The sequence below is a fragment of the Sorghum bicolor genome, chromosome 1, assembly GCF_000003195.3.
Source record: "Sorghum bicolor cultivar BTx623 chromosome 1, Sorghum_bicolor_NCBIv3, whole genome shotgun sequence".
NCBI classification, from domain to species: domain Eukaryota; kingdom Viridiplantae; phylum Streptophyta; class Magnoliopsida; order Poales; family Poaceae; genus Sorghum; species Sorghum bicolor.
This window is the reverse complement of record NC_012870.2, coordinates 24,194,311-24,212,194: the sequence shown is the minus strand read 5'-3', so window position 1 is coordinate 24,212,194 and position 17,884 is coordinate 24,194,311. Positions and strand designations below refer to the sequence as shown.

General features: G+C 40.6%; 2 protein-coding genes across 6 annotated transcripts; one reads left to right on the top strand and one right to left on the bottom strand.

The window, feature by feature from the left end:
* LOC8059323 (transcription factor-like protein DPB) lies at positions 1,235–9,194 on the bottom strand. Of its 4 annotated transcripts, none has more exons than XM_021451656.1 (9): positions 8,797–9,191; positions 7,985–8,061; positions 7,690–7,733; positions 6,244–6,321; positions 6,020–6,166; positions 5,865–5,933; positions 4,808–4,906; positions 2,425–2,495; positions 1,235–1,851 (listed from the first exon to the last, which is right to left on the bottom strand). In XM_021451656.1, exons 1-9 carry the CDS (start codon positions 9,000–9,002, stop codon positions 1,833–1,835), a joined length of 810 nt encoding a protein of 269 aa, XP_021307331.1. In that variant the 5' UTR covers positions 9,003–9,191; the 3' UTR covers positions 1,235–1,832. The 4 variants fall into 4 exon arrangements, with proteins under 4 accessions (XP_021307331.1, XP_002464568.1, XP_021307330.1 ...); XM_002464523.2 differs by having other exon boundaries at positions 1,235–1,870; positions 8,797–9,187; XM_021451655.1 differs by lacking the exon at positions 4,808–4,906 and having other exon boundaries at positions 1,235–1,870; positions 8,797–9,189.
* On the top strand, positions 13,598–17,502 carry LOC8059322 (organic cation/carnitine transporter 7). 2 transcript variants are annotated; one of them, XM_002467134.2, is made up of 7 exons: positions 13,598–13,821; positions 13,942–14,080; positions 14,741–15,012; positions 15,294–15,531; positions 16,144–16,675; positions 16,770–16,972; positions 17,107–17,502. In XM_002467134.2, the coding sequence occupies exons 2-7, from the start codon at positions 14,078–14,080 to the stop codon at positions 17,335–17,337; spliced, it is 1,479 nt and encodes a 492-aa protein (XP_002467179.2). In that variant the 5' UTR covers positions 13,598–13,821; positions 13,942–14,077; the 3' UTR covers positions 17,338–17,502. The 2 variants fall into 2 exon arrangements, with proteins under 2 accessions (XP_002467179.2, XP_021307620.1); XM_021451945.1 differs by lacking the exons at positions 13,598–13,821; positions 13,942–14,080 and having other exon boundaries at positions 14,868–15,016.

The following is a 17,884-nucleotide window of genomic DNA, read 5'->3' as shown; positions in this document are numbered from 1 at the left end:
AATAGTCTTTTCTAAAATAGCTTTATGGGTGAAGTCATTTTTCTTCTGCTCTCATAAAGACATGAGTTGGCATGAAACTAAAAAAAATAGCTTATTCTACCTTAAACCCCCCCCCCCCACACCCCCACCCCAACATTTCTTTCTTTTATCCATGTATAAATCTGCTGTTGAAACTATTTTGCCAAATAACTATTTCAAAACAGCTGAGTTGCTCTACTGAGTTATTATAAAAAAAATGTTTATTATGAGGTAATCCAAAAAATATAAAGATACAAAAAAGAAGTGAAAATTATTAGGGAAAATAAATAGATTCATCATTCAAAAATTTATCTATAAATAAATCAATCTCTAAAAGATCGAATGGTCCACTAGCCTCATTTATTTTTCTCAATGTCTCCTCATATTTACTGCATCCACAGTTGGATGCTCTTAGTAAATGCTATTAAGGCCTTGTTTAGTTGGTGAAAAAAATAGGTTTGGCTACTATAGCACTTTTGTTTGTATTTAATAATTATTGTCTAATCATGAACTAACTAGGCTCAAAAGATTCGTTTCACAAATTACAGACAAAATGTACAATTAATTATTTTTTTATCTATATGTGATACTCTATGCATATGTCCAAAGATTCGATGTGACGAAAAAATTTAAAAAAAATGAGAAATTTTTAGGAACTAAGGCCTTGTTTAGTTGTGAAGATTTTTTAGATTTCACTACTGCAGCACTTTCGTTTGTATTTAACAAATATTATTCAATTATGTACTAAGTTCAAAAGATTACATTTAATGCTTCATGCATGTGTCGTAATATTCGATGAGACAGAAAATCTTGAAAACATTTTGGATTTTGGTGGGGACTAAACAAGGCCTAAACAGAGCCTAAAACAATCACCTATCAGTATGCAAGTACTGCGGGTAGTATGTTCTTTCATCTGTCATACTTAATGTCCTAAAGTTGCTAGGAGACAGACATGACAGATTCTTTTTAGAAACAATACATGACTGATTCTAACGGGTCTCTTTCTTGTTTCCTTGTCAACACAAGGGGGCAAGGAAAGAGGCCAACCCTGAGATTTGATAGACCAATTCAGCCATTGAATGTCCTACCTGATTTTTGCTCAATAAGAAAAATTGTTACAGCTCGCGCTTGTAAAAATATGATTTTGCAAAGAGCAAAGATACATAGTAAAAAAAATACAGGAATTCAATACGTACCATTGCCATCAGAAAGCAACTGAACTGTAAACAAACATTTGCCTTTTATTGTATATATAAAATCTGAATTCAATACGTACCATTGCCATCAGTTGGAGTGCACTGACAACACTGTATTCCTAAAATCTGAATTCCGCCACACACAAACGTCATAAAAAAAGTATAAAATCTAATGCAATATGTCCCATAGATACGATATGCCAACCATTTCAAGAAGATAAACTACACAATTACACTTAACCGAAGATTCTTTTCCTCGACCAGATAACTGATACTAGGAGTTGATGTGAGCTAGGCATCAGCAAAGTCAAATTAGACAATGATTGCCCCTACCGGCATAATTTACGAGAATTTTCTACAAGCAAAACTAGCTGGGGAACAATAAAAGAAATAACTCATTCAACACCACCAAGCATGTTAAAGCCTAGTGTTCATGCTTGACGCGCCCTTTTAGTATCCCTGGAATAGGAGGCGAGTTCGGTACCCTAACTCCTCTTGGTCCTGGAGGCTGCGGTGACTGATGCCAATAATTGTTCGGTGTACTTGAGCACTCACCTCCATTCACAACAGGAGCTTGTGTACAATCATTTTCTTCTTTGCCAGATAATCCCATTGCTTTCAGTACAAAGGTATCATCCTGCAACTCGAAAGGAGTGCTGCATTTATTTTTGAGAATATGCGAGTCAGCAAGGGTTTAGCACTCAAGAGCTCTTCATGCTCAGTTGTAATGACATAATGCCTTCAGAATGAACATAAGACCTTGAAGGCAAAGCAAAAAAAATTGAAAATGTCTAAATTACAGAAATGAGAAAACGCTCATCAGTTCATGTGAGTAAAAAGGCTAGTTAGTTGTTCTCAAGTGAATTATAATAATTCAACAAAATGGCATTCCATCTTCTCACAGATTAGGACAGGGACCAAAGTTATTAGAGCCCCCTGATTAGAAATAGACAGGCTGTACATTCAAAAAAAAATCAGGCAACCTAGAATTCACAAATCATTAAAGACAGTTTCATGTGCTAATTGCATAAGAATCATGGAATAAAATTGTTGAACCATCCAGAAGATGTATAGATTTAACACATTCTTATGAACGGACATCTTTTCATTAGGAGTCCAAAATCAGGAGATACATATGTTATTAAAGACTGTTTATCTGGCTCACAAGATATATAATGCAAAGAGAAACAGAATGTAATTCTTGTCTTACCTATTGAAGTCAAAATGCACAAGCTGCATATCTTCTGATATCTCCACTTCTACAGTTGCATGAGGACGTGTCTGGTTACACAACAAATGGTGGTAACTGTTATTTTGCACATCACGGCCAAAAAAAATTAAGGAACTTGCATAATGAAGTTGAGAAGGCATAACACAAGGAATAAAAGTGATGAACAGATGTAATGGTAGCAAAGCAACAAGAGTTCACTAAGAATGCTTCTGCATGACCTTAATGCTAATGATTATTGCCATTATAGTTCACTAAAACAGACCAATTCAAAAGTCATAACAACAGACACATGGCACCAATGCTCAGCTCCTCCATCAACAGGTTCGTGCGTGCCTTGAGGAAGGTGGAGAAAGGCCAGCTTCATGGAAGATGCATGCCGATGGCGGTGAATTTCTCAGTGAAGCCATGGATGACATTGAGTACGAGGGCGTGGTCAACCACAGGCTTACCAAGATCGGAGAGGGCGTCGGCCATGATCTTGAAGCATCGGCAGTAGTCCACGATCAAGGGATCGCCTTGAACGAAGTAGCAAAACTCTGCATCGAGGTAGAGTGCACACATTCCTGGTTGCCGAGAAACTAGGTCTCAATGGTGAGCCAGGCAGCGCATGCAGAGACACGGTGTTTCAACACCGTCCTGACCAACTAGTTGCAGATCGTGCTGAGGAGCACTGACTTGACCTCACAGTCCAGGCGCATCCAATCTGGTAGAGTTCGGTCAGGGTCGTCGCTGAGGACATGGACCTCAAGGGAGTACTTCCCAAGAGCGGAGGAAGAGCTCGTGCCACCTAGAGTAGTGGCCAAAGATGAGGTCAAGGATGAGAGGCACCAGGGTGCAGACGTTCTGTACAGCAACCATCTAGGCATGGGCATGGGCGTGGGCATGGGCATGGGCGTGGGCATAGAGATTGGCCAAGGCGGCAGTCTCATGGAGAAGGAGCAGATCATGAAGGGGAGGGGGTCCGTGTGCACTAACTCCCCGTCGGACCCAGCACGGTCATCATTGGCCTGGATGGTTGCGCGCTCCGAAGTGAAATCCTCGTGGTCAATGGTGTCCTAGCGATCCTTGGCAGCGGTGGCAGCTTCGTGCTCAGCAGCCTCCAGGGCATCGGCACCATCAGTGCCAGAGTGCCACCATGTGCCTTGGCAGTGGCAGTGATGTGCTAGGGCGCGTGCAGCTTCCTCAGCTTTGGTGGCTGCCACGCGCCCGCTATCGGCGGCTGCAGCAGCCTTGGAGCAGTCATCAGTGACAGTGCCAAGGGAAGCGAAGGAGGCCGGCGGCAGCCCTATAGGCATGACAGCTGGAGGATGGAGTTAGGTTTTGAGCGGAAGCAGAAGGTCGAGGATCGACCAGCCTAATACCATGTAAGAATATGGCACGAAATTGATGGGATTATGGAGGATAAAAGGTTACACATATCGACAAGGATGACCGGATGACCTAGGGTTTGGCTTATAGAACAGAAACAATCTACTGCGATCCTTGCCTATAATGACTCAACCATAACCATCCTAACAACCTAACTATGTGTGGGTGCATGGCCCATAGTGACATCAACCGAGCAGCCCATTGGGCCAGCTACCCATGTGTCATCTAACATAAAGCAACATAAAGATACCCCCAATTTCAAAAAAAATGTTGTGGTACCCACCAGCCACTAAACAAAAGATGAACCAGCTAGCTAGTTCACAGTGTTTTCAAGAACTTGCTCGGATTCCAACTACTGAGCTGCAACTCCTCTAATTCAAAATCTATGTCCCAAACTCAACAATGGGAACTTTTATGGAAATTAGTCATATATTAAAACCTTGTTCTTTTATGAATTTAAGACTTTGAAGTTAAATATCAGTTAGCCTAAAACAATTAAACTTCTTGATCAATATGTAGCATGTGACTAAGGCCTTGTTCAGTTCACAAAATTTTTTGGCTTCGGGTACTGTAGCAATTTCGTTTGTATTTGACAAATATTGTCCAATCATGAACTAACTAGGCTCAAAAGATTCGTCTCGCAAATTACAGACAAACTGTGCAATTAGTTTCTATTTTCGTCTATATTTAATGCTCCATGCATGCGCCGTAAGATTCGATGTGACAGGGAATCTTGAAATTTTTTTGCACCTTTTTGGGAACTAAACAAGGCCTAAATAGAAAGTGGACACTGTGAAAGTCTAAATAACTAAATAGGCCTTTGGATGGTGGAACATTTCTATTGAAATATCCATTTGCTTCCAACGATATCTCGCTTGCTAGGATATCTCTGAAATGGCTCAAAATGTTCTCTTTTGAAACTAGCATTGAAACATAATGATACAATGAAGTATTTCGAGATCCATGTTTGGAGAAGATGGAGCATTATTTTTACCTTAACTAGTATAAATGGCAAGGCCACTCCACCGGAGGGTGCATCTCCTGACCCATATAGCTGCTCATTCCGTCGAACCAAGTTTTGGAGACATACATACTTATAAAATAAAAAAATAAAATAAAAACTCATAACAAACGAATGAGTTTCAAAATATTTCAAATTCAACATTGAAAAATGAAGGAACAAATATCATTACTAACTCAATCTGCAATGGAGAAATACAGTTAACAAGGCATGGCTCATTTACTAAAAACGCCTTCATACTAATGTTCTGGAACATGACTTTACAATGATTAATTCTGATTGAGAGACGGTAGCACAAAAGTCCACTGAGCAGCTAACTAGATAAAAAAAAGATCACTCAGCCATACAGGACCCTCCAAAATATATACTCCTTCCGTCCCAAAATAAGCGCACATCACACATTTCAATTCAACTATTTTCAAGTTTCAACATTTGTATATCCATAGGTTTACTATGAAAATATCTAGCGTGTTAATCTAATGATTCTTATTTGGTATCATGAATATTAGTATTTTTAATATATTTGATCAATTGATTGGTTGACTCATCGAAATGTGAGATGTGCACTTACATTTTGGGATGGAGGAAGTATTTCTGAAATCCATGTAGCAACTGAATCACTTTTGCTTTAATTATAAAATCCAACATAAACTCAAAGGTATCTCTGCCTTTTGCTTCAATAATGTAACAAATGACCAGAGAAAGCTACGGATTAACCTAATTCTGTATGCACGTGGTTGTTGTGCCACATCAGCGTGCAGTGGCGCTTCCAAATTTAAGATCCAGGAGAGTTAAAATTGTTAATGCTATTCTCAAAATAGTCTCATGGACAAATGTGCAATTAATTTTGAGTGCAACAGAAACCACGAAATCTACAATGCTAGGTATTTCATGTTTAAAGTGTATGAATCACTGCATAATAGGCCACCAGTCATAGCTTTATATAACATTGGGGGACACAAAATATTGTTGTTATCAATTGGCTTATATCATGAGGAAATTGAGAAAGAAGGGACCAGTCAATTCTTACTTGATCTTGTAAATCCTGCAGATATGCAGCTTTCTTGTCAATCCGGCCTTTCAGTCTAATGACCTCTGTCTGCAATATATGCATAAACTTAATGAAATGAGCAGAAAGGGTCGAACTATCAGCAAATCCATATTATTAGAGATAAGGAACAGAACCTTCAATTCTTCAATATCATTCATACTTGTCTTGGGCAAGCCTCTCCATTGTATTTCTTTTTTATCTTTGGATATAATTTCCATAGCCATTAGGACATTCAGCGCATCATAAACTCTTCTTCGAATATTTTTCTCATCATATTGTTGCTGCATTTTAACATAATCAGAATGGCATTTAACTACTTGATAAATCACTGACCAAGAGTCATAGTGGTATTTCTTACCGCGGAGGGATTATCAGGATCTGGAGAGTCAATATTAATATTGGGATCTGAAAACTCAGCAACCAATTCATCTGCCACCTGAAAAATGCACACCATATGCATAAATTTTCTGATGCTGCGCAGATTGATAAAAGAAGATGCAGGAGAAAGGGGATGCAATGTTTTCATTAACTAAAAATAATGATGTGGAGGAGGGACCAAAGCAGAATCTTCATCCCACATTATCTTCCCAGAATTTTGTTCATTAGTTAAGAGTTATTCCTTTTCTAAAAAAATTAAGAAACTACAAACAATAATTTGATGTTGTTTGTGCTTTTCATGCCCCAGAAAGGCACTGATATTGACAAGAGGTGGCAAATACACACAGTTACACATATCAGCATATGATGTACTCCATTCAAAATTATAAATCGTTTTGGCCTTTTTAGATACATAGATTTTACTATACATCTAGACATAGTGTATATCTAGGTGCATAGCAAAAACTATGCACTAAGAAAAGCCAGAATGACCTACCATTTGGAACGGAGGGAACAGTTTATTTGCCACTTCTTATCAATATCAGCACTCTTCTAGAGATACCAGCTCTTCCGCTGAAAATCCACACAGGTGTAAAGTATATGGGACAAATGATTAAACACATGTGGTTTACTTGTAAACTTTGGAGGTGAGTCTGTATCTTCTATGCTACTCCTATGGCAGTACCTAATGTTCGCTGGCTGCTTATACTAACTTCTGCTTTGCAAAAAGGGATGTTATACAATGCAATGTTTTCAGGTCGTCCGATTAATCGCGATTAATCATCCTGGTCGGTCAGGAGTGCTCGATTAGGAGGTCCGACCCGACCAGGTCGACTAGAAACCTGGTCGTCCGATTAGTCGTCCACTTATCGCGATTAATCGTCCGATTAGGACATGGACGACCAGGTTGTGTGCTCTGTTTTTGGGCTTTTTTGACTGGGCAGATATGTGGGGGGTATGGAGATGCTGTTGGTTGTCCCAGTTCTCCAGAAATAGTTAAGAAGGAGATGTTGGTTTACATCAAAAAGAGTTCAAGGACTGTTCTAGAGGCGCCAGCACAAGTTGAAGATGAAGAGGAATGTTGGTTTACACTAATGCAGTCTTGATGCTTCCTTTATTGTGTATAATATAGTGTATATATAGAGGTATATATATAGGTCGACCAATTGATATGCCTGGACGACCATGGACGACCAGGGGGACGACCAGGGTCGATTAATCGACCTGGTCGCTGATTAATCGTGATTAATCGCCTGGTCGGTCCCAGGTCGACCAGGATCGACTAGCCGACCAGAAAACATTGATACAATGTAACTGTACCCAATAAGACTAGGTATAGCCATATAGGTTGTCCTTATTGGGAAGAGCTGGTATACAATGCAACTGCTATACAATGTAACTGTAACATGGAAAATAGAATGGATACCTCATTGTAGGTTGTTCTCCCTTTGCTTTCAACTTTCTCACAGACTGAAAAAGAACAAATAAAAACTTCATGAAACTTGTAAACATGCAGTGAACTCCAGCTCAATAAATTGGCCCATTCAAGCATAGTACAGCACATGTATGATACAAACAGAAATAATTTAAAAAAATTGTGGCACGCACAGTTGAAGAGAGAGAGAGAGACTTTAATGTCAATCTCATTTCTCTTATGATCACACAAACCAAAAACAAGTGAAAATCACAGGTATGAGTGGTAAAGGAACTCTTTAAACCACCTCTCATGCTAAATTGGCGCAATCCACGGCCATTTTTGTCAGGACCAACTGCACGTGACCCTTTCTTTTTCTTCTTGCTGCATCATAAATAGAGAACCAGCTGTGTTTTAGAAATGTGTTACGTAAATGGCCAGATAAATAAGTGAAAATAAGACATGATGCAAGTTACCAAATATGAAACAGTAGCAAGCTGAAGTTACAACATGGTAAAGCAAAACAAAATTTAAGTTATCTAAACATTACTAGCTCTAGATCAATCAATAAGCTAGAATATCCAACCTCGGAAAACATATACACCTAAAGAAATCAACAAGAGATACCAAAGGTGGCAAAAAAAATAGAAAATCATCTCTCTGTGCAAAGGTGCCATGAGCTGCTACAAGAGCTATAGAAAATCATTCCAGAGTTTCAGTTTCATGGTAGAATGAACAAATACAAATGCAAAACCAATACAAGTAATATGCCACTAGCACTAGTTAGAATTCCCAATATTAATACAGTAAGTTGAGAAACAAATTTAAGAATAAATTTATCAAACAGACAAAAGGATCCTCTAAAAACACTAGCAGCCACCAATTCGGCAATTCCAATACTCCAGACAAGCTAAAGACCACACATAAGGCAAATCTAGAGCAGGAACAAATGCAGATCGGCATGGTATCATCTACACGACCAAACCCCCTTAGCTCAAACCCGCAAAACACCACTAGCTCACACGGCAATCACACAGTCCCTCTGAGCAAGTAATTAAGCAGGGGAGCCGAAACCCCAACTCGACCAAGGATGGAATCAAGCCGGCGGGGGTCACGCACCTCGCGGCTGGCTGAGACGATGGCGCGTCGTCGCCTTGGAGGTCAAGTCCGTTGAGGCGGCGGGCGACGGTGCTCTCGCTGGCTGGCGTGGAGACCGACGCCGAGGCCGAGGGCGCGGCGCCGCCCCTGTCGGAGGGGGAGCCGCCCCCACCACCGGTGGACGCGGAGTGGGCTGCCCCGCCGGAGGGTCCGGCACCGGAGACCATCGCAAGCTCGGATCGATCGGAATTGGGGCGGAGGAAGAGGGGAGAAACCTAGCGACGCGACGAGAAGCGCGAGGGAGTGGAGACCTGGAGTCTGGAGGGAGAGGAGGAGATGCGAGGGAACGGCCGAACCGCCCAGAGGGACACGGGGAGAGCGCGGAGAACGGACTTGAGAAATTTTTCTTTTCTTTTCTAGATCGCCTTTTCTTGGCCTCCTTGGGGGTTTGGACTCTCGTTTTTTTTTATTTGGCTCCATTCACTCGTCCTTAGGCAAATATACGTTTTTTTAAGAGAAAATAAATCTTAAGATATCCGACTTAGGCCTTGTTTAGATCCAAAAACTTTTTGGATTTTGACACCGTAGCATTTTCGTTTTTTTTGACAAACATTATCCAATCATGAAGTAACTAGGCTTAAAAGATTCGTCTTGTGATTTACAAGTAAACTGTGCATTTAGTTATCTTTTTTATCTACATTTAATATTCCATGCATGTGCCGCAAGATTCGATGTGATGGGGAATCTTGTAAAGTTTTGGGTTTTTAGGTGTATCCAAACAAGGTCTTAAGTCCGTTAGTTCGAAAAAAAATTGTCACATCAGATATGCTGACACGCATTTAAAGTATTAAACATAAACTAATAAAAACCAAATTATATAGCTCGTCTGGAAATTCGAGACGAACTTATTAAAATTAATTAATCCGACTAACACATGTGGGTTACTATAGCAGTTATGGCTAATCATAGACTAATTAGACTTAAAAGATTTGTTTCATAACTTTACAACTAAACTGCGCAATTAATTTTTATTCATTTAATTTAATGCTCTATATGTATATTTAAAGATTCGATTTGATAACTGAAAAACTTTGGGATGAAAGCCAAACAAGGCCTAAGTATAGGACCTGCAGGCCGAAATCAGGCATTTTTTGAGAAGGGATTTTGTGAGCCCTTGCCACCAAATTTCTTCTTTAAATGAAAAATCTTGAGCTTTTGAAACTCAAAATAAGATGTTTCAAGTTGGAGCAGTCCACGTTTAAATATCTCATAACTCATTATCTTCGGCTTAAAATCTTCGTCATTGTCCGTTCCATTCACTATCCTATTTACAGTAATTACCTACCGCCTCTCCATTGGCACGAGCTCTACTTAAAGAGTGTCCACCTTCTATGACTCGATACAAACCTGCTAGCCCTCCCAGTAATTCTTTCTCCTCATAGCACCACCTCAGGATTTAGCCCATCCATCTCTAGGCTTATTTGGATGTATTTTTATTCATCTTATTTGTTTCCAACGATTTATGGAGTGCTATCTATGCATGGTTTGCAGTATAATTATATCGGTGTCCAATTAATATTTTTTAAAGGGATACAACTTCTCTCTTCTAATTAATTTATTGCTGATTTAGCCAATGTAAAAACCATATTTGTCGATCATCTGCGTGCAGGATGAAATTTTGCAGGCGTCCTCACCCGAATACTCGGCTGCTAGCTATATTTATAAGCGTCACCCATCGTGTGAGTCCCATATACAAATTTTATTTTGATTTTTCTCGTATGGTTGCTCTGCCGCTCGCTGGTTCCGTCTCTTCCCGTGCCGCTGCCAGCCTCGTCTCCTCGTTTGTCGTCCTCTTTTCCTCCTGCGCCGCTGTTCTTCTCAACCCATGCCTCATTGGCCTCCTCTTCAGCAAGTCAGTAGGTTTCATTTTTCACTTTTTTTAAAGAAGATTTACTCGGTTTCTAAGAAAGCCGATTAAAGTTTAATATGTACTAGTATATCAGTTTTCGACTTAAGCGTACATGGACACAAGCTAAACCTTGCCACACCCCACTAAAACAAACACAAAGACCGAGAGACCAAAGGCAAACCAACACGAACACACCAGCCGGCCAACTACATAACAAAGGTACCATAGCTAGGATCATCATAAAAGCCTTCTTGCTATTCATCCAGACAACGAGCTATCCAAGTCAGCTTGATCTTGTCGCGGTCCATTTGAAAGTCTACCCACATCCGCATACAATTGGGGTCCATTTGAAGGTCTACCCACATCCGTATACAATCACTGCATCTGCGTTAGAAGAAAGTATTTTCAATTGCCATTTTGTTTCTATTCTTCCAAAAACAAAACTTAATTTCCTTGAGATACCTAGCCTCCTTGGCAACCACTGCACCAAAATGTCTTGAATAGAAGTTGGAAAATCCTCTAAACTATATGCATCTCTAATGCAGCACCATATATACTGTGCAAAACCACACTCAAACAAAATGTGATTAACAGTTTCAGGTTTAGCACATACACAACATAAAAGAGCTTTCACCCCAACCCCTTTTTTGAGAGCAGTGGATATTTGCATATTTGTTATGAAATCCTGCCACATAAAGATTTGACTTTCAAAGGCATTTTGCACGTCCAAAAAGGTCATTAAGATTGTGTTATGAAATCCTCTCAGTTATTAAATTGAATCTTCAATGGCATAACACCAACCCAAGAGTCATACCAAAACCTTACTCTATCACCTTTATGTTATATTCAACACCCATTGAAATAAGACCCCTCTAAAATTGAGAAGAACCTTGACAATTGGAATTAAAGAAGTCTTTCCTTTCCATGTACTTGGCTTGCAGTACCCTACACCAAAGCTCATTTGAACCCTTCTCTATTTTCCAGGCCCATTTAGTTACTAGACATCGGTTCATCAACATAGTGTTAAGAATACCTAAACCACCGTGGACTTTAGGTTTACTAATAGAGATTAACTTAGCCATGTGATATTTTTGAAGAGTTACCAGTACCTTGCCAAAAAAAATGATCTTATAGAATCCATTTCCAAAAGTACCCCTTTAGGAAGCAGGTGGGATCCCATCCCATAATTTGGTAAGTTACTTTGACTAGAGTCAGTAAGAATTAGCTTACCACCAAATGCCATAAATTTCCCTTTCCAAGGGTCTAATCTTTTCAACATTTTTTGAGACATGTCTGAAAGCTACTGTGCCCAACATTTTATCAGAAACAGGAATACCTAGGTATTTCACTGGTGAGTCTCCCAACCTACGATTAAGCATATTTGCCTTCCTCTCTTTCTCCTCTTGATCGAAGACAAACAAAATGACCCTACTCTTATGATAGTTGAACTTAAGGCCAGATAACCATTCAAAACAATACAACAAAACCTTGAGACTTATCAGATCCATCAGTCATGAGTATAGTGTCATCTGCATACTGGATGTGAGAGATACATTAGAGCAGCTCCAGTGTATGCGAAAATCGAACCATGGAAATGAAAAGTCGAATCGAGCGCACTGCAGCAACCGAACCATGTTTGTCAGATTTGAAAGCGGATGTTGCCGAAGAGTCGAACCAAAGCTACATAAAAAATTCATCTCTCAAGTGCAAGATGGTATTAGACCAACAGTGACAGATTCACAGCCTATCTAGAGCTGACACGTGAAAACAAAAACAAGAGTAGCAGGCCCCACAAACCAATGCTCACATAGTGGCCATCGAACCCTCCGACACGATACTGTTTGAGCAGAGTAAAATCGTTTATACACTGGAGATGCCCTTAGTCTAGCAAAGACTCTAGAACACCCACTATTAAGTTTCTATCCACAACTTTCTCCATTAGCACACTTAAGAATCAGCTATCAGATTGAATTAGGGGGGGGGGGAGAGGGTCACTCTACCTCATGCCCTCATGGCCTTAAAATAAGGCCATCTAGTTCCATTAACATTAAGACAAACTTGACCACCGCTAACCGTTTACATCACTCAATTAACCCACATATTAGGGAACCCCTTTCCATGTAAGACATTTAAAAAAACATCAGACTTTCACATAAACCTTTTCAAATCATATCGTTCTATTTTGCTTTTATTCAGCTCATGTATCACTTCATGCAAAACCACTAGTCCTTCCAGAATGTTTCTATCTTTTTATAAAACTTGTCTGATTTTCTCCAGTGACCTCCTTAGCCACAAGTGTAAATCTCTTAGTTAGAACCTCAGTAAAACCTTTATAATCTACATTAAGAAGAAGGCAGATAGGTCTATATTGTTTTATAGTATTTTCTTAATGTACTTTGGGCACCAGAAAATTCATTTTACACTTAGTAAGATAAAATTTAGTAACAAACAAATACATCAAAGTTATTATCAATACTAGAAAGTTTGGTACACTCTCAATCTCAAGCGTTACCCCCCTTGTGATCTTCTCTCACAACACCAGCAACATCCCGACGTTTTTGTTTGGGCTCATGCGAAAAGTTTTTGGATTTTGATACGGTAGTATTTTCGTTTTTATTTGATAAACATTATTTAATTATGGAGTAATTAGGTTTAAAAGATTTGTCTCGCGATTTACAGCTGTATAATTAGTTTTTGTTCTTATCTATCTATATTTACTACTTTATGCATATGGCGTAAGATTTGATGTGACAAAAAAATCTTGAAAAGTTTTTAGTTTTTGCGTCAAGGCCTTGGTCGGTCTGGTCTCCACGTCGGTGCGTGAAATGCACGGAAGGAACAGGCCACCCCGTCCCCTCCCGTTGGAGACGCCGGACGCGTGCCAGCGGCTTTGACTAATGATAATGATGGTTTTCCCGGTCAAAGCGCGGGCTCCATTTTGCATCTCCTTCCCCAACCCATCCGGTACGGACCCAAATCTCGCCCAAACGCAACGAAAAGCGCAGAAGAGATTTCCAGGAAGCAGCAGTGCTGCAGGCGCGCGGATTCGGGGTCCGTCGTTCCTCCATAGACCGCGAATCCCCTCCTCTGCACCTGCGGGATTCGCCGCCTGTCGCAGATCCAAGAAACGCATTCCGGTTCGCTTCTCCCTCATGTTGCCAGGCTCCACACAGGCACACACCCGTTGCTTCTCGCGTGTTCCTGGACACGACTGATTCCGTATGCGTGCTCAACTGCTCATTGTCTGGATTTCTCAGGGCGTGGAACCAGTTGGGCCAGGGAAGATTTAACCAGGCGGGCCCGGACGGAGGCTAGGGTTGGGTCTGATGCTCCCAGCTCGCTGAGGATCGTTATTACGAGATAAGCTTCTGATTCCGCCAGACGGCTCTTGAAATGGTGAGGATCTCGCGAGCCTCCTCTCCTCAGATTCAGCTGTTTCGGTTCTTGTCGGTTACTTGCTATCCAGTTGATCCTGTGCTTTAGGAATGTGCAAAGCGAGGGAAAACAAAGCAGATAACGTGAGTTTGTGACGTGCCTTCTTGTTGGCTTTAGTTGACTTTCAATTGAATTTTTTTTATTAACAATTGAATGCTTAAGTTGGCCTGTACTCTTGTACAGCGATGCAAATGCTTTAGAATGCTCTCAGCTCGCGGGGTCTTTGATTACCTCTTGTTACACGATGCGTGTGTTTACCTGCAGTGCTTTCCTAAACACTAAATGCTATAGAATGGATCACCTACGGTTTAACCATTATTTGGACTAAATGGCCATTTAATCAAGAGAAACGGCTGTTTAAATGCGATAAATGACCGATTAAACGGAAACGGCGTATCGCCCTGTAGCATTTAAATGATGTCTAAATGGGATAAATGACCTTTTAGGCAAACAGTGTTTACTTGTGTGTATCAGTAAATCAGTGTTGTTTAAACCCACAAATAAAAAGGAAATAGAAGGAACTAACTCGTTTCCGCCCTTGGCTGGTTTGGTTATATAAGTAGATTAGATTTACTGTGATTTATAGATGACAAGTTGACAACTGTGATCATTACTTTTCAGATGGAGGAGGGGCAATCAGCTTCATATACTGTGGATGATGCGCTCTTGTCATCAGGTTTTGGGAGGTTCCAGATACTGATTCTTTCATATGCTGGGATTGGCTTAATTGCCGAAGCGATGGAAATGATGCTGCTGTCATTTGTTGGTCCATCAGTACAGCTAGAATGGAAGCTTACTTCTCATCAGGAAAGCATGATTACAAGTGTTGTTTTTGTTGGAATGCTGATTGGAGCTTACTCGTGGGGTGTGGTTTCAGACAACTATGGAAGGAGGCAGGTCCAATCTTTTACTTATGTCATGTACCTTTTTGCTCAAAATAATGCAAGTCCATTTCCTTTCCTGCTGATGTTTAACATGGGATTACCAAAACTTGTTCCTGATGTAGTTTCTATTGGACAGTTGCTGTTATAGCTGAGTTTCAATCAGCAGCCAAGTTAATTACATGCTACTTTCGAGAACAAGCTTCAAATCATTCTCAAAATTTATGGTCATGAACGAATTGCTTGTGTACATCATAAAAGCCCTTACACTCTGTTTCATTTGGATTCTATAGGAGAGGCTTTCTATTTACTGCCATCGTGACAAGTGGAGCTGGATTCTTGAGTGCTTTTGCTCCGAACTATCTGTCATTAATTTCCCTGAGATTCTTAGTTGGTATTGGTTTGGGAGGAGGGCCTGTTCTGGGATCTTGGTTCTTGGAATTTGTTCCTGCTCCAACTAGAGGAACATGGATGGTGGTATTTTCTGCATTTTGGACTGTTGGGACAATATTGGAGGCATCTCTTGCATGGGTATAATATTTTCTCCTGAATATTTTGAGACTGATAATGCTATTCATATTTTATAATAGTGCCCAGCATCAAAAGTAAACATTACACATGATAAATCATAACCTGATGCAACTGATTCTCAATCTCTCATTGTATACTCCAGTTTATTCAGAAATTTATGAACCACTCACTAACAGTTAATCTGCTAATAGCGTTGCTAATTACCATACAAACAATTAACTGTAGTATTAATGGGTCTGTTATTTGATCTATTGAAAGAAAAAGTGCATGGAATAAGAATAAGTTTCCGGGAGACTAGCAATCTGGAACATCACTTGTGAAAGAAACTTCGATTGTGAGGGCATAGAATCAGAAGTTCTCTGGCAATTAGTTTGCTTTTTTGTTTACCAAATCTGTTAAGTATTATGTATATCTGTAGATATTTTCTTCTGCAATACCTGCAACTTTACTTTGGTTACTTTGATACAAAGATCTATAATATACTATCAATGTCTGGATAGGCAGCTCATAATCAGAGAAACATATTCTTGCAGTAAAAAACGCATATGCATTAGACTAGAAGACTCCACCATGTTTTTCCATGCCTAATTTTTTTCAACATATTAATGGCAGACAGTTATGCCCAAGTTTGGCTGGAGGTGGTTGTTAGCATTATCAGCTATTCCATCTTTTCTCCTGCTGCTATTTTATGCCATTACGCCAGAGTCACCAAGGTTCCTTTGCATGAAAGGCCGAACTACCGAGGCTGTGGATGTATTGGAGAAAATGGCAAGACTAAACAATGTACAACTACCTTCTGGTAGGCTTGTTTCTGACAAAAATATTGAGCTAGATGAAGTCTCAGGATCTTCAGAGTCCACGACACTTTTGTCTGGTGCCGAAGAAAGTGACAACCTAAGTGAAGATCGTGGTTCTGATTTCGGAGGTATTAAGTCTGTTGGCAAGCTACTTGCACCAAAACTGATCAGAGCAACCCTGCTTCTGTGGATGGCCTTCTTTGGAAATGCGTTTGCCTATTATGGCATTGTTCTTCTGACATCAGAGCTCAGTAATGGAAATAGGATATGTGCCAAACAGGATGTTGAATCAGTTAATTCAACTAATGCAAGCCTATATAAGAATGTTTTCATATCTAGTTTTGCAGGTTGGTTACTGGCGTGCATAGTATGATTATCATAACTAGCTTCAAAAGCATGTGATTCATTGCTGACCAATGCTGCCATGTTTTCTTGAAACAGAGATCCCAGGGTCATTTCTATCGGCCATGATCGTGGATAGATTTGGTCGCAAGCTTTCAATGGCGTCGATGCTCTTCACTAGCTGTGTTTTCTTAGTCCCACTGGTGTTCTCCCGGACAGATATACTAACCAGAATCTCCCTGTTTGGTGCCCGGCTCTGTATATCCGCCAGCTTCACCATTGTATACATATATGCTCCAGAGGTGAGTGAGTTTCCTGTGCAAAAATCAATTCATTCTCCATCTCTCTTGGTGGTACTAGCAGATAACCAACCAATTGGTGTCTGACTGTCTGTGCTTACATTTCTTTTATTGTTTGCCTTTGGTCTATTGTTCAGATTTACCCGACCGCGGTGAGAACGACGGGCATTGGCATCGCGAGCTCAGTGGGCAGGATCGGCGGCATCCTTTGCCCGCTCGTCGCGGTCGCCCTGGTGCACAGCTGCCAGCAGACGACGGCGATCCTCCTCTTCGAACTTGTAATCTTCCTCTCCGGCCTGGCCGTCTCGTTCTTCCCCTTCGAGACGAAGGGGTGTAGACTCAACGACACCGAGGTGGACATGAACTGATCCACCTGGCTGGGTGTACTGTCACCCTGTGAGAGCATTTTTTCTGTAGCGGTTACCGGAATTGCCTATTCATTGGACATTTTTAGCAACACTAATACGGATACGATGGATGTTTTACAATTGGAAATAAATAAATGAACGTGCCTCATGGGCTGTTTCTCTCTATGCCCTGTTACTTTTACAACAGCGATTCCTCCATCGCCGGTGGCCCGAGAGGCCTTCACAAAATGCCTTTATCAGATGGGCCGGCTGCTGGCCGCACCTCGTGTCGCGCTGCGCAAACCACCACTTCACCAGACTTAACAGTGCCGATGGAGAGGGATGGAAGGTCTCGAGTCCCCTCCCCAAGCCTATTTTTCTAAAATATATTGTTCAGAAATTCCAGCTTAAGCAATATTTGTCCATTTCGTTTCTGGGAGTATCAGTTGTATTGTGTAGTTTCCTTCAAGTTGCCATTAACCCCATGACGAGCTTCCTTCATTTGCAAAATGCACCATACCATGCTCTCAACAATCTCCAAATTCTCTACATGCTCTCCATAATTTTT